We start from the raw sequence: 16162 nt of genomic DNA on the forward strand, positions 1-16162 counted from the left end.
AATGACTAAACAAAAGTGATAGTAGAAATCTCAAGATCTGGCTGTGTTTGCAATTTTTTTTTTTATATTGTTGACACAGTGAAGCTCACTGGGGTGTAAAATTTGATTTCTCTTCTTATTTCTCCAAGCGGTAGATGCACTTTTATTTTCCAATTTTGATAAGGAAAACTGGAGTCCAAAGCTCATATCTAGCCTACATTTGCAGTGGATATTTATTTTAATTTTAAACAAACTGACATTTTCATTAACCTTGCAACTAATGTGACAACTTTGCCAAACCCCCTTGTATAATTCTCTCAGCTGGAAATTCTCATCAAGGATGATATGGTTTGCAAATAATTTTCTGCAGCCGTATTACAGAAGCTTCTTATCTTTAATTCATATTCATGTGACAGAAGAAAAATCTGCACTGTGACTGCTGTGAAGCTCATAATTGAAACTTGAACACAACATTAACAGAAAAGTAATTAAATTAGATTAGTAATTACATATGAAAAAAGGTAAGACATATGAACTGATTATTTTCTCCCTCTGCTGCCTAATGGGGTCATCACAACTTTATTTGTAACAGAAATAAAAATTGTAATGGAAACTGTCCAAACTTCTTTTTTTTCCATCATTTTTTTCCAAAACATTTTTTTTGGTGTTGTTTACTGAAAAAACATCTGTTTGGTGACAAAAAAGACATAATGGTAATAAAGAATTAAATAATAAAATTCAATTAAATCTAGAATAACTGATGGGATTTGGATAGTGTTTAGGAAATTATGGAGTTAAGACACTTTTCTAAAATATTTTTCTTATCTGGAGAAGTGCTAGTGAAAGAGCTGTTGTTCTGTAATAGATATTGTCCTAAATTTTATATTATGGATATGGTGACTAAACAGATAAGATTTCAGAGCTTATGTTATATGGGCAAGTTTTGTATTATATCTTTTATTATAGATTTCTCAATTACTTAATTAACATAGAACCTTCCATTTGGAGGTGGGGTTTGGCAATGTTGTTGGCTAGCATTTTGGAGCAATGATAAGTAGCATGAGTGTTCACAAAGTGCAAATATATATATATATATATATATATATATATATATATATATATATATATTTCTGATTCACGGAAGTCCATGATGTAACCACAGTGATATCATGTCCCATTCTCCAGGAAGTCCTCTAATGAAGGTTAAATGTGGCGTAGTCATCATGATGACTGCAATCCTTTGCTGTGAGGTCACTGAGTGATAGTAGGGATGCTGCGAGACCGTTTCATGACTAGGCGAACCTCCACATCTGGCAGAGTGTCCTGTTTAATTTGCCCACAGCCTTCATCTGCAACCGCCATGTGCAAGTCAAAGCGTAGAGACACAGACTTCTTCCTTAGCTTTGGGTTCCCTTTAAAAAATGAGCCTTCCCACTGTTTAATCACTTTATCGATCTTCTCTGTTCTGTAATACACACCCACACACACACACAGAGAGAGAGAGAGAGAGAGAGAGAAAGAAAGAAAGAAAGAAAGAAAGAAAGAAAGAAAGAACAGTTAATTGAAAATATTGCTAAAATATTTTTCAGTTATCCTGAGGTAATCAAGACTAAATGGTGGGAATAAATGCAGTATACTGTAAAATACATGTCCTGGGGCAGTGGAGATACAGCTGTGTGGTTATGGATAATGTATTATTTTTCAGGACATTTGAGGGTTTTTAACATATTACATATCGAGTCTATAGACCAATTAGGGGCGATGCTCAACCAAAGAGGTGGAGGAGCCACCATGCTTCGGCGCCTAATAGACGCACACAGAGAGGACACAGACAGTTTTATATATCAACAGCAATCAAAATAAATAACAATAACGAAATGATAAATTTTGTATTTACTTACTCCACTCGCCCATGTCCCTCTGCACTTTCTTGAAGCACATTTCCGTCCACAATCTCCTGTGTCTTCACTGTGCAAATCTCTCCATCTCTGCTGCCTACAGGCTCTGAGAAAAATTATACAGACAATACATAGAGAGATACCCAGTCATTCTTTACATCTAGCTGTTTTTTTTTTCATTTTCTGTTTTTTAGATTTTATAATTATTATTATTAATATTATTATTATTATTATTATTATTACTTTTATCAATATTGACAGTTATATTTGAATGGGAAAATGAAGACAATGCAAAAGAGTTTCCCTTTAAGAAATATGAAGTCATTGCTTAATTCTGAAACAACATTTGAAAGCTGAGCACCCTTGGAGGAGAACACATCAATTGTTTTACCTAGTTTTGATACATTAACATCTGGGTGATATCCAGATACAACCGTTACACCATAAATTATGTGTGTATTTGTTTGTGAAGACCTGTGAGGATGACACGGCTGCCCTGCCGCTGTAGTGTTGCTCCATGTTTGTTTGATGTCTCAGTGATTGTGCCATCTTCAAAAGAACCGTTGCACACTCCGTTCTGCTCCAACACACACACAGAACCTCTCCAGGGCTTCAGCTTCACTGTCTGCCCATCCTTACTCAGGAACCTGCAGAAAGAGAGAGAGAGAGAGAGAGAGAGAGAGAGAGAGAGAACACTGTACTTCAATATACTGGTCGGTGTATTCGAAAGCAATTTATTCCTACTTCCACTCACTTTCCCCTTTATTAGAAATAACATTTTCTTTTGTAATGAGAAATCAAAGCCCTCACCTGCCCTCCTCAAATTCCAGTAGCCTCCTGTAGGTGGCAATCTCTCTCTCCAGTTTCATTTTGGTGTTTAGCAGCTGACTGTGTTGTTGTCTCTGTGCAGCAAGTCCATCCCGTATGTCCTCAAGTTCTGTCTCGAGTCCTTGGACCGAACTGGACAAGTCCTGCAGCTGCTGAGAGTAGTGCTGCTGTGTGTGTTTCAAACAGCTTTGTAGACTTCGCTCCTGTACAGAGAAATACACTCAGGCTGGACTGCCCACTGTCAAGTAACAGTTAGAAGCCTATAAACTTCCATAGAATTGTGATATGAAGCAGTAGTGCTTTGTTCCCTGGAGTTATGGAGCATTTTACAAGATATTTGTGGTAGAACTAATCATCCAACATCAATACATACCCACTCTAAGACCCTGTTTACACCTGGCATTAACATGCATCCTGATGCAGGATGTTCCAACATGTTCCCTGAAGGGCAGTACCAGTTACTGCAGCAAAGGGCAACAACCTCCCCAGTAACTCTCTTGGGCATATAGTGCACTGACATTGATCAACCATAACATTAAAACAACCTGCTTTATAGTTAATATGTAGGTGTCTCTTGTGTCACTAAAACAGCTGTACCTCTATGAGGCATGCACTTCAGAAGGCTTCTGAAGGTTATCTGTGGCATCTGGAACCAAGACATCAGCAACATGTCCATTAAGTCTTTTAAGCTGCATAGTGGGGCCGTAAATCATACTCATACTCATCCCAGAGACATTTAGTTGGACTGAGACTGATGAATGTGGAGGTTAGGTCAAGGCATTAAAAACTTTGTCAAGTTCCTTAGACCGTTCTCTTTCATAGGTAAGCGGCGCATATTGTTGCTCACATTTAAAGGAAAATGTGATTCTTCAGACCAGGCCACTATCTTCTATTGATCCATGGTGAAGCTGTAATACTTGCATGCCCATTGTAGACACTTTCAGTTGTGGAAATGGGTCACTATGGGCACTACGAATGGTCTGTTGCTACATAGCCTTATACACAGCAAGGATAGATAGACTGTTTGTCTGACATCTTCCTGTGGTAGCATCTCTTATATCGGGTCAGAATAGGACTAGTCTTTGTTTCCCTTGGACATCAGAGATGTTACTGCAGCAACATTTATGCAGTATTCAATTTTACCCCAAAGGTTGTCACTCTGCCAATCCATGTTTGGTATCTTAAGTTTGTTTCTTGGTCCCTTAAAGATTCATTAAATGGTTTCTGGCACGTCGCAGTCACACAGCTCCAGGGGCCTGGAGGTTGTGGGTTCGATTCCAGCTCCGGGTGACTGTCTGTGAGGAGTTGGTGTGTTTTCCCCGTGTCCGAGTGGGTTTCCTCCGGGTGCTCCGGTTTCTTCCCACAGTCCAAAAACACACGTTGCAGGTGGATTGGCGACTCGAAAGTGTCCGTAGGTGTGAGTGAATGTGTGTGTGTCTGTGTTGCCCTGTGAAGGACTGGCGTCCCCTCCAGGGTGTATTCCCGCCTTGCGCCCGATGATTCCAGGTAGGCTCTGGACCCACCGCGACCCTAAATTGGATAAGTGGTTACAGATAATGGATGGATGGTTGGTTTCTGGCACAGCGTTACATACTTTTATCTAAAAACATGGATTAAAGAATATTATCAACGCTTGTGTTGACTTTTATATTGGAAACTGTAAGTTACTGTGCATTGTGTGTGTATAAGTGTGTACATACCAAGGCTTGTAGAGACTCAATTTCCACCTGGAAAGTGTGCCAACGCTTTCGGACTTCTGTAAGCTCTGCCCTTGCCTCCTGCAAGGCCTTGTCACCTTGGCTCACCTGTATACACATAAGCACATGCAATTTTGGAGACACAATTAAGTGAATTCAGCTATTCTAAGGTGTCCCCATTGTGGACACAGACATTAAATTGGTTAAACATGGTTTACATAATCTATTAAGAGAGAGAAAAACATGAAACGGGATGCTCTGAAGCAGCTACACATGAGCATACACATGAGTTAAACATGTCAAGTTATAGGTGTCAGCTTGAGGGGTAAGCAGAACAGGGGCTGTGGAGCAGTTCATAATGATGGAGCACTTTCTAACACTTTTGGCATGATTTGTGATGCAGAACTCAGAGCAATGTTCCAACATCTAGTGTAAAGTATTCACAGAACTGTATTGATATCCTCCATTTAAGAAAAAATTTTGGCTAAGCAGGTGACCAGAAACATTTTTTTTTTTTTTGGAAATAAAAATAGAGTATGATCTCTTTAAGGAGGAACAGTGTTCTCTTGTTGATACGAGCTTGCTGCTGACTGCTGTTGGATGTCTGGGTGATAGAGGCCTGCTGCCAGTTTCCAGTAGCAGACAATAAATCAGCCTTAGGGGTATGTGTGTGTGTGTGTGTGTGTGTGTGTGTGTTTGTGTGTGTGTGTGTAAGAGACAGAGAAGGACAATCATTGTAACACAAGCATCAGTAAGTTCTTATCGACTGAGGGTTTGGCTTAACAACAAGCACTGTAATCAAAGCAATAATACTTACATACACACTCACACACATACATATGCACACACAACACTTGCCAGGATGTGGAGTCTTACACTTTCTACATATATGTCTAGTATCTATATACACTCATATGTCCTTCAAGTTTTTTTACATATAGAGTATAATGAAACTTTATTTACCTCTGCTAAATGACAATTGACATAAGCATGCTATGAACATGATGTTTATAAACAGTTGTGTAAAGAGATGTTTGCTGATAAGATGATCTAAGATCTCCCCAGTCACATGAGGCTACCAAGCCTGGAGGTTGGAAGTAGCACGTACCCTCCAAGGTATGTAGTGAACAACTGCTTCTTTTCCTTTTGCACCATCAATGGAAATCAATATACTTGGATGAACACAGCTAATTCTGTCAGCTCAGCATGTTAATCAATGGATTAGTATGATGGCTTGATTTATAATTTATATAATATGTATGTGTATGTATATGTACATGAAAACTCCCTTTCTCTCTCTCTGTATATATTAATAGTAATCTTAATATGTATTATTTAAAGTACCAATATTTAAGGCAATATGTCCCATTTGTAAGAAGAGGTATTTTTCTTCTTTTAGTTTATGAAATTTACAAATTCCTTGTCCTGACCATGCAAAACAAAACAAACAAACAAAAAAAAACCACAGTTATCTGCAGTGCTTTGGGCAGCAGCCACCCTTTTCGAGAGAGAGAGAGAGAGAGAGAGTGAGAGATTGAGAGAGAGATTACTCCATACCTGGGTTTTCTCTCTGTTGTGGATGATGGTATGTGTCCTGGTTTGGGATGGTAGAGCTGGCTTTGGGCCGGGATGAGGACTCCGGAACTCCATTCCTCTGCCATCCTCCTCTACCTCTTCTTCCTTGGCTCTCTGCACTAACAAAGCATCAGCCTGCTGCTGCTGCAGAAACAGCTCCCTCTGAGAGAGAGAGAGAGAGGGGGGGGGGGTATAGAGAAAGAGTGACCGAAATGTAGAGGGAAAGGGAGAGATACAGAGGGGGAGAGAGAGAGTGGGTGAGAGAGAAAGAGAGATAGAGAAACCGAGATAGAGGTGGGAACCAATAAAAATCCAAAGAGATGAGGAGAGGGGTCTGAATCTTATTCACAGAGTAACCATATCGCTTATTACATCACATGGGAGAGCCTGCTGGGTAATTTGTTTCTTAGCTGCATCCAGAAACTAGAGCAAACAATTACATGCCCCACAGTTAAGTTTTAAAGCAGAATCAATGACCTACATTAAAGTCACCTTAGCTGTGTCCAAAACTGTACCCTGTTCACTTTATAGTGCACTATTTTAGGGTTCAGCCATTTTGTTGTGGTGTCTGCAAACATAAGAGGGAGTATTCAGTGCACTGTAAGTAGCCCACTGTGCACCGCAATAAGTAATGTACATGAGGTGTATCCTTGCAGAAACAATACTGACAATTCACTGCACTGTTTGAAATTACATTTCCTGTACACATTCTCTGATGAGCAATGTAAACTGCACATTAATAAAAGAAATACATTGTTTTTCCAGACCTATTCTGTAATACACACTAGTAGCACAAGTGGGATTGTGTGTGTGTGTGTGTGTGTGTGTGTGCTCAGTCTAGCAGTTAGTCAGCATAAAGCTCCTTTGAGGATTTAGATGATAGAATTTGCTGACATCCACTTGAGCCTAAATCTGCTACAAGCACAAATTAGAAACAATATCATTGAGCAGAGAGCTGTAGATAAATCAGTGAGCAGCAAACAATTTGTAAAGGAAAATTGAGAAACTACACTGTGATCCAGGATCTGTATGGACGAGGACAGAGAGACACTGTAACTTTAGAACTACAAAGTGCTCCTCTATGGTCAGTGGAGCTGAGAAAATGGGCAATGAGTGCAGAAACAATGAGGTGGTCATAACGTCATGGCTGATTGATGTATATGATGCTCCATTTAGTGATCTTCTAATTAATGGCCTTTTGTTTATTGGATCTTCTGGCAGCCCTAGTTTCCACTTTGCTATGTTCCTCAATTACATTGCACCTGGTTCTGTTTTCATTTTAATTAGAACATAAAAATGTATTTCTATTTACACACACACTTCTGAAGAAAACCACAAAGTAAAGAGAAAGAAAACACTTTAGGTTTCTCACGAATACAGTTAGCACTGACAGATTGGTGAGTGAATGGAATGAGGAAAATTATATATTTCACAGTCACTGTTTCTCTCTCTCTCTTTCTCTCTCTCACTCTACCTCTTGCTCATCCTCCATTAGCAGCAGTTCTTCTCTGAGTGTGTGTAGTTGTTTCTCCAGCAGGGTGTTGGCGAGGTCCATGTCCATTTTTTTGTTCTTTAGCTCAGAGACTCTCTGCTCCAAACGAAGACGCATTTTCTCCTCTATTTCACACCTAGAATTGCACACACATGTACAGATGTATACAAAGTCAGGACAAGGTCAAGGCATACGTATGCCTTATGTGGTGGTGTCCTAGACAGGGATTTAGTCTAGTCCTGGACTACACAGCATTTTGAGTTGTGATTTTCCATTGAAGTAGGATATAGTCCCAGACTAAGCTTAATCCCTATTAGGGAAACCACTCCTTAATGTCTTTACTAATGTTTGTATACCCCCATTGTAATGAGTTAATTTGACTAATTTAAGTTTTACTCTTCTGACATATATGTGACAAAGTTGTGTATACACAGTTTAATAATCTCTATAGGAAAGTATTAAATGCTTTTCTGGAGTCTATAGTCTGAGTTTATGGTCACCACACTCAGTGCCAAGTGTAATGTAGAGAGTTATAAAGCCACCTGGCATTGACAGGAGCAGTGGAACTGCATTAACATTATAGGAAATTATAGATTTCTAGTCATCTTTGGAAGGATTTGGAGTGCTCAGTACTTGACCACATAAACACACTCATGGCTCAATGTCTTTGGAGCCTCACAGAAATGCTCCAACAAGAATACAAGCTGTTACTGCAGCAAAACCTCTAATTAATATGCAAAATGTCCTGCACACCTGCACACACACCAAAAAAATTCCACACATGGTTACGTACACACCGTTTACATGTGACAAAATTACATACACACACACACAGGTTGATACCACACACATTCCAAACATTCTGTTCACATGCTAACACACACACACACACACACACACACATTTTTTGTCACTCTGTGTTCCAGCTGCATCCACACCTTCCACTAGAAGGTACTCATTAATTTCTGTTTAATCATGAGTTTGATGTTTTGTTTGTTTGTGTTTGGTGTTTCTATAGTCTGCTGTGTCTGTGCTTATGTCTATATCTGTTTCATTGGCATTTTGAATGTATTTTCAGTGTTTAGTCTGTAATTTTTGTCTGTGTTTGTGTTGTATTTACTATATTTTGTCTGTTCTCGTTGACTGTTTGTCAGTGTTCTTGTCTGTGTTTAGTTGTATTTTCTGTGTTTTGTCTGTTTTCAGAGGAACACACCTCCTCTGAAGGTGAGAGACACTGGATTTGGTGTTTGCCTTACGTAGAGATAGCTCAGCATTTTCTATCAGCAACACACTAATCTGAAAATACAAATACATGAAAAGTCAGCACATAGAGAACACATACACGATCACAAATACAATGATGCACCTTTTTGTAGATCTATGAGTTAAGGGATTCTAATAAAGTGGCCAGAAATAGGAAAAAGGTGGGTCAAATGTTACAGTCTTTACCTGCTAAGTTACTGCAGAATTTTGACTTATCTCAGTAATCCCATTAAATAACCCTGGATGAGGCCTGAAAGAAAATCTCCACATTTCTGCAACTAGGAGCCCAGCAGTTCCACACCAGCTCATGGTTTACCCAGATGTTAATGTTATAATGAGTCAGTTATTAAAGGATTTGTATAATTACTTGCTTGTTTACATGATTGACCCTCAGTGACCCCATGGAAAACAAAGCTAAGACAGGCCTGTTCATACAAGGGCTCCTTACTTTTGAAGTTTCCAGATTTTGGAACATACAACAATAACATTTACACATGTCACATGTAATGATCTACTGTTGCCATCTGTATTATAAACATGTCTAGTTGAATAGTAAAACATGCAGAGTGCACACTGTGTTGGGTGTGTTAATTATATTCACTTATAATACCAATGGAAATATATAATTTGAACCAAATAGCCCATATTAGTTATTAATTTTGTGCAACAAAACTACTCTAGAAACAAACATGCAAGTTTTTTGGTGATGAGAGTAAGGAATTAAAGTGTAAACATGCAGACTAAAAGGTTGCTCATAAGCCTTTGGATTCCTGTATCCTCAAAATGATATAAAATATGATCAGTCAGCTGTGTCCAAACATTTGACTGTCAGTGTACCTTGCATTTTCACTTTCTGATGGTAAGGGTGTGATTTGTGGGAAGAAAATAAGATGAAGGAAACTAATTCAAAGTGTGAGAGCTAGATCTGGAATTTAACGCCCTCTACAAAAACAGAAAACCTGAAAAATGACATGACACTTCTGGAGACTGGAAAACAATTTTATGTGTTTGTAAATCTCATGCAAACTGAAAATACTAGGGTGTGTTTGGGAAAGGGCCTTATCGTGCCTCATCTTGCCTAGGAAAATAAGCTCTTAAACAAGCATGTTTTAAATAATGGAACATATAGAAAGCTTTTATTTTTTTTTTGCAAGAAATACAACATTAGGAATAAAGCCAAAGGTCATGCCATTTTCCATCATTGTTGTGATGTTTTCCTTTCTGTATGCTATCTAAGCCTCGGTTTTTATAATAGGAATTTTCTTCATAATATTTTGGTTGAGATGTAAACAAAGTGATTGAGAGAGGTTTGATTCTAGAGAAACAATCAGAGAGAGGATTTTAGACAGGGGTGTTTAACATGAAATTATTACATTAAACATTGAAACATTGCTTTATACAACCCAATTTCCAAAAAGTTTGGGACATTATAAAAATGTACAGTACCGGTCAAGAGTTTGGACACATCTCCTCATTAGTCGGTGGTGGAATAGGGCTATTCACTGTATTGAACTGTGTACAAGCCCCTACCTCTGCACAACCAAAGTTATGGTCTCAAACACATTAAGAAGGTGAGCAGTTCTACAAATTAACTTTTGACGAGGCCACAGCTGTTCACTGAATGTCTGCTGATATTATGTATTTGTGACCTTTATTTACCTGTTTTTTGCGTTTTTTTTGGTCTATTTGTTTGTTTGTTCTTATTCCTTTCAGTTCTGTTCAACGTATATATAATTTTTTAATTATATAATATGTATTATATATAAATTATTTAATTTATTTATTAAATATAAATTATATAATAATTTTGAAAGTCAAAAGTTGAAAATGATATATAAAAAATTTAAAATAAATTAATTCTTTTAGGTTCAACATATAAAATATTGTTTTTGTTCCGTTTTCAATTAAATATAGGTTTTAAATGATCCAATATACATCATTGCATTTTGTTTTTATTTACATTTTTCCCAGCATCCCAACTTTTCTGAAAATGGAATTGTAATGCCTTTTTCTGAGAAATCTTTAACTCAAAAGCTTATTTCATTTTTTTTCATTCATTCACATTAGAGGAAACTGCATAGTTTGACTGCAAAATATTCTTCCTATACCATTTAGAGGGCCAAGAATGGTTCTTCTTTGGTATGTCTCACACACATACACATACATACACACACACACACACACACACACAACACATAATAACACTCTAAATTTTAAGAGTGTCTTTCTGCTGCTGGCTGTGATAATCATGAAGTAATGTCACTCAATGTTGTGTAAAGTGATTGCTGCTGGTGTCATTGTGTAACGTGCAGGAGTGTGTCTGTATGTTTGTGCTTTTAATGATTTACATTGTGGGAATTGCATTGTAGTTCTCACAAAGACAAAAGTTTGTGAGTGTGTTAACAGACTTTGGTCCCAGGAATGAGAACGACCCAGTAAAGACTTATACCTATTACCTATAAATTAGGTAAAAACATATATATATAGGTATATGTCTTTACCCAATCTAAGATAATAGACATATATACATAATGTTTTGGTTTGGGTAATGGTTATGGTTATTGACTAGTAGTATTTAAAGCAAAGCGTAGGAGAGGTCTTCATGAAATTAATGAAATTTAAATTCTCCACAATGCATGGAAACCCTGTGTGTGTGTGTGTGTGTGTGTGTGTGTGTGTGTGTTAAAGATTGTGTGTGAATGGGGAGGGGATGTGTGCACAAGATTGAATCGATGACACAGACTTATGTAAATACATGTTCAGGGTTATATATATATATATATATGGACCACCCTTTATTTATTACATTTCAACCGAAGAAGTCTTGGTGGCACTTTCTGCTTCTCATAATGCAAGGTTTTCTGTATGTTAAATCCAATACATAATAGCAGTAATTATGCATATCACTCCATAGAGGGTGTAATACATATTTTCACAACAAAACATTAGATTTGACATGGGCCACACAAACCTTTTTACATGTATGAGCATGCACACCAACCAGCCAAAACATTATCCTGACCATGTTCCTACACTCATTATCCACTTTACCAGCTCCATTGACTTGTATAGCTACTTTTGATCAGTTCTACAATTGCAGTCTATTGTACACCTGTTGCGTTTCATAGTTTGTTTGCCACCTTCCACCCTGTTTTTTAATGGTCAGGACTACAACATAGTCTGCAGTGTTTGGGAGGTGAATTATTCTCAGCACTGCAGTGGCTGTTTGTTATGCTGGAATGATTGGATCAGACACAGTAGTGCTTCTGGAGTTTGCAAAGTGGACCAATGAGGTAGGTGTGTCTAACAGAGTACACAGAGAGTGGACACAGTGTTTATAAACTCCAGAATCACTGCTGTATCTGATCCACTCGTACCAGCGCAACACATTAATACACTACCATGTCAGTGTCACTGCAGTTTTGAGCATGATTTGAACATCACCCAAATCATACATGTTTTGTGAGATCCTGATCATTAAAGAACAAAGTGAACGGGGGCTAACATAGTATGAAGAGCAACATATGTACATGTAGAACAATAGAGAGTGTATCTCTAAACTCAGTGAAGCTGCTAAAGTGCACAATGAGTGCAAGAACAAAGAGGTCATGCCAATGTTTTGGTTGTTCTGTGACTATTTGTATATATGTGTATATGAGAGCAATTAATTGTCACTGTTCACCTGTTCTTGTAGCTCCCTCACTCTCCTCTGCTTCAAACTCCACTCCTGCTCCTGTTGACCACCCTTATGTCCAAACTCCACTATCCTCTCCTGAAGGGCTTGGTTTTCCTGCTGCAGCTGTCCCACGTGCTTCAGGAAGCTCCTGAGCCTGTCATTGAGACCCCGGAGGGCCTCCTGTGGCTTGTCTTGTTCCTCCATTGGACCACTGAGCATCACAAAAGTATGAAAAAAAAAAACACACCCAATAAACACACACCAGTCATGCACTGGACACACTGCCATAGAGACTACGCCCAGCTCCAGTTCACTGACCTGTTTCAATATTAGCTAATGTTTAGCTGGTACATGTAGAGATGAAATTGTATGTCCCGTGGCTAGCTTCTTGCAGGTCCGGGAGGCCAAAGGGCTATGCAGTTCAATGGTCAGATTCCTGTTGCTGGTCAGTGACAGGCAGCTAAAAAAAAAGGCTTTGTGGTCAGAGCGAGCAATTTACATCACGAGTTTAACTCAAACTATTGTACTCACTGATCCAGGATTATAGTGCCACACACACACACACACACACACACACACACACACACACACACACACACACACACACAAACAGATATAAGAGAGAGTGAGTTTGTATGTTTGTGCTGTTTTGTGAAATGCTAATAACAGCATAAAGCAGCAAAGAGAGAGGTCTGCTTAAGCTCTGTGTAATTGAAAATAGTACAAAACACATCATCTTTGTAAGTATTTGTTCATTCTAAATTCGGTGCCTCCAACATATTCCAAAACAGGTTATATTTTGAATCTTTTCTGATTTTTTTTTTATATATTTCTTAGTCCACCAAAAAGTTACAAACTGCTCCAAACTGAAATATCTTTTTCAGAATAAACAGTGCCTTCACATTTATTCTTCACCCCTGCCCTAAATACCCATAATACTGTAACTCTGGCCAGATTTTGAAATTAATTCTGGTAAGAGTCCATGTGGAACTTTTCCATTTTGGTCCTAAAAGCATCTATCTATGGTGTATGAATCAAATTTAGATGACCGAACAAATTGGTTTCTAGACTGCAGTTTCTCATTTCAGAGCTCTAGAGTGTTTAAGTTTAAGTTAGCTCTAAGTTTTTAATGCAGTGCCATTTGAAGGACCGAAAGTCAGAGCAGTTCAACAGAGAGAAGAAAAAAAAGGGAGAGAAAATGCAACCATGAATTTGTTTTATAGAGCAAGCAAAATTTTTCAAATGACTTATTAGCTTATTTTTTCAACTTTTTCAATTTGAGAAATTCAACAGGAATTTCAAAATGATAGGCATTACATGGACCAGAGTCAAAGTGAAAAAGTGTCCTGTGGTCCAAAAAAATCTAAAATTTTAAATGGATGCCCTGTTCTTTACACTAAAGAATAGAGGGATCATCCAAATGAAGGGTTCCAAAGCCAGCATCCATGATTGTATGGGAGTGCATTAAGTTACAAACTGCATGGGTAACTTGTACATCTGTCAAGACATTGTTAATGCTGAATGATTTATACAGTTATATTTATACATCTCACTTTTAAAACTACAGCAATTTGTCTCCTCTGTTCCCAAAAACTTACAAAGGGTTGTAAGGGTTGAAAAGTGATGCAACACAGTGGTCACATGTCCCTGTCCAGTTTCCACATTTAAAAATTGAAATATCAAATATCGGGGGGGTGACTTGACTTCATTGTGGGCACTAACTGGTGTAAAACACTACATTTTAATGTGAAGAAGTGTTTTAAATTTGGGTTAGGGTTAAGCTAGTAGTACTTATGGGGATGTAAATGGTAAGTTTTTATAAATTTAGGAAGTCTATGTAATGTCCCGACAATTCACAGACACAGGATTTTATGGGTAATATCCTATTCATTCTACTTATGTTTTTGTAAATTCACTTGTTCTTGAAGTGAAGAATGGAACTGTAAGGACATGCAGGCCTTAAGGGCGCCACATGCTTCAAAATCCACCTTTAACCCTGCATTATTACCTGAAGACATATTGTTCTGCAACTCTTCCACCTTATAAGTATATAATGTTTATAAACTAATGTTCTCCATGTAACAATAAGTGAACACTCTTATAGCATTACATGACTGCAAAGTTAGTTTATAATGTTTTCCATAAGGGAGTTTATTGAGGGTGGATACTGGGTAAGGATGTCTTAACTAAACATTTCTAGGAATATTCATATTCAGGTACCTAATGTTCCCAAAACCCAAACTAATTTCAAATGAAAATTGGTTAGCAGGATAATATACACAAACTTTACTATATAATATAATGCTACTGTTTTAAGGTTTGGAATTATTAATTTTAATAATGTAAAACAAGTTTTATTGCAAACCCATGAACATAATTGTAATGTTATTGTTCTACACTTTGCAAACTATTAGCAAATAGCAGTTATTGTTCCCCTCCAAATTTGTTAACTCTAATAACAATACAAACTTATGGCTCAAAATATTTCTATCAACAGAAAATGTATAAAGTAAAATTGCAAATATGAATTTTAAATAAAAAAATTCAAATGTGCAGTTATTTTCATTGTATGATATACAACAAAATTTGTCTTCCACATGTGAGCAACCTGTGGCAGTGAACACACACCCAGAGTTGTGGGCAGATATCCCCAGCACCCGGTGAAGTTACTAAGCCTGTGTCAAGTATCTGATTGTATTTCTCTGCAATTATGTGACTAACAGTCATCAGGAGTGCTAAGGTGTTTGCATTGGCACAGGCTGGAAAAGTGCGTAAATGTTTATCCATAGGTAAACACACAGAGACACGCACACCCACACACACACACCCACACACACACAGATAATCGTTAAGGAGACACAGACAATAAGTAAAACAGGGCTTTGCCAGAATGGGACACTTACCAAAACACACCCTCTTGTGCCTCTCCCAGTGTCTTTCTTTCTAACCTGAGGATTTGTTTGTCGATCTGTCTCTCTCCAGCCGTGGTGATGTGTCCTGAGACGAAGTGGTGCGATGCAGCGTCTGGTCTCACAGGGACACTCCCAAGCAATAAAACATTGTTCTCTCTCTCTCTGGGAATACAAGAGAATGTAGCCCAGCGAGTTCACAGACCTAAGACATCCATGAAAAACAACAATGCCGTCTCAAGACAGCCTGTCCTGAGCAATTTCAGTAACCAATGGGCCCCCAGCATGTGGCTACCTGCCTGCCCTCAGTTAACAAATTCTAATAACCCAGTTTTTTTTTTTAGCTGAATAGTTTCTCAATGGTTTGGCTATAACTGCTGCAAATAGACAATATTCAACAATGCACTAACCATATACATCAGTTCAGTACAGTTCAATCCACTTTTATTAACCTAGTCTTGCGCCACCCTTATATACATTCCTTAGCTGCAGTTGTGAAATAAATATTGTTTGAAATTGATCACGCTATCTAAAGCTGAAGAAAACATCTAGTAACTCAGATACTCAATAAATAGCATTTGGCTAATTATTCATTCATTCATTCTCCGGAGCCTACTGGAAACCACTGGGCACAAGGCAGAAATACATCCTAGACGAAGCGCCAGTCCTTCGCAAAAAACACTCACACATTCACACCTACAGGCACATTTGAGCGATGAGCTCTCGCCCCTCGCTGCCATTGTATGCTTAGCTGAACCTATGTGTGCTTTTAGGTCCTTTACACTTCTATTTGCTACACATGGGAAAACATGGGAATTTCTTTTTTTTAATTAATCCGAGAACTT

The 16162-nt window shown here is 38.0% G+C and overlaps 1 protein-coding gene across 2 annotated transcripts; it reads right to left on the reverse strand.

Moving 5' to 3' along the window:
* Positions 1 to 242: 242 nt before the first annotated feature.
* On the reverse strand, positions 243 to 15922 carry LOC136676732 (keratin-like protein KRT222). Of its 2 annotated transcripts, none has more exons than XM_066653927.1 (11): positions 15357 to 15922; positions 12727 to 12868; positions 12415 to 12619; positions 8683 to 8765; positions 7452 to 7605; positions 5960 to 6139; positions 4406 to 4510; positions 2688 to 2908; positions 2352 to 2524; positions 1881 to 1983; positions 243 to 1444 (listed from the first exon to the last, which is right to left on the reverse strand). In XM_066653927.1, the coding sequence occupies exons 3-11, from the start codon at positions 12610 to 12612 to the stop codon at positions 1231 to 1233; spliced, it is 1431 nt and encodes a 476-aa protein (XP_066510024.1). In that variant the 5' UTR covers positions 12613 to 12619; positions 12727 to 12868; positions 15357 to 15922; the 3' UTR covers positions 243 to 1230. The 2 variants fall into 2 exon arrangements, with proteins under 2 accessions (XP_066510024.1, XP_066510023.1); XM_066653926.1 differs by having other exon boundaries at positions 15312 to 15922.
* Between the last annotated feature and the right edge of the window lie 240 nt (positions 15923 to 16162).

Source organism: Hoplias malabaricus, chromosome X2 (genome assembly GCF_029633855.1).
Source record: "Hoplias malabaricus isolate fHopMal1 chromosome X2, fHopMal1.hap1, whole genome shotgun sequence".
NCBI lineage: Eukaryota > Metazoa > Chordata > Actinopteri > Characiformes > Erythrinidae > Hoplias > Hoplias malabaricus.

Bases quoted from the DNA above. Each gene is read 5' to 3' on its own strand.
- LOC136676732 (XM_066653927.1), bottom strand. From the start codon at position 12,612: ATGGAGGAACAAGACAAGCCACAGGAGGCCCTCCGGGGTCTCAATGAC. The intron at 7,606-8,682 runs GTGTGTTCCTCT...GTGCAATTCTAG, and splicing joins GTCTCTCACCTTCAGAGGAG to GTGTGAAATAGAGGAGAAAA. The intron at 4,511-5,959 runs GTATGGAGTAAT...ATGTGTATACAG, and splicing joins ACAACAGAGAGAAAACCCAG to GTGAGCCAAGGTGACAAGGC.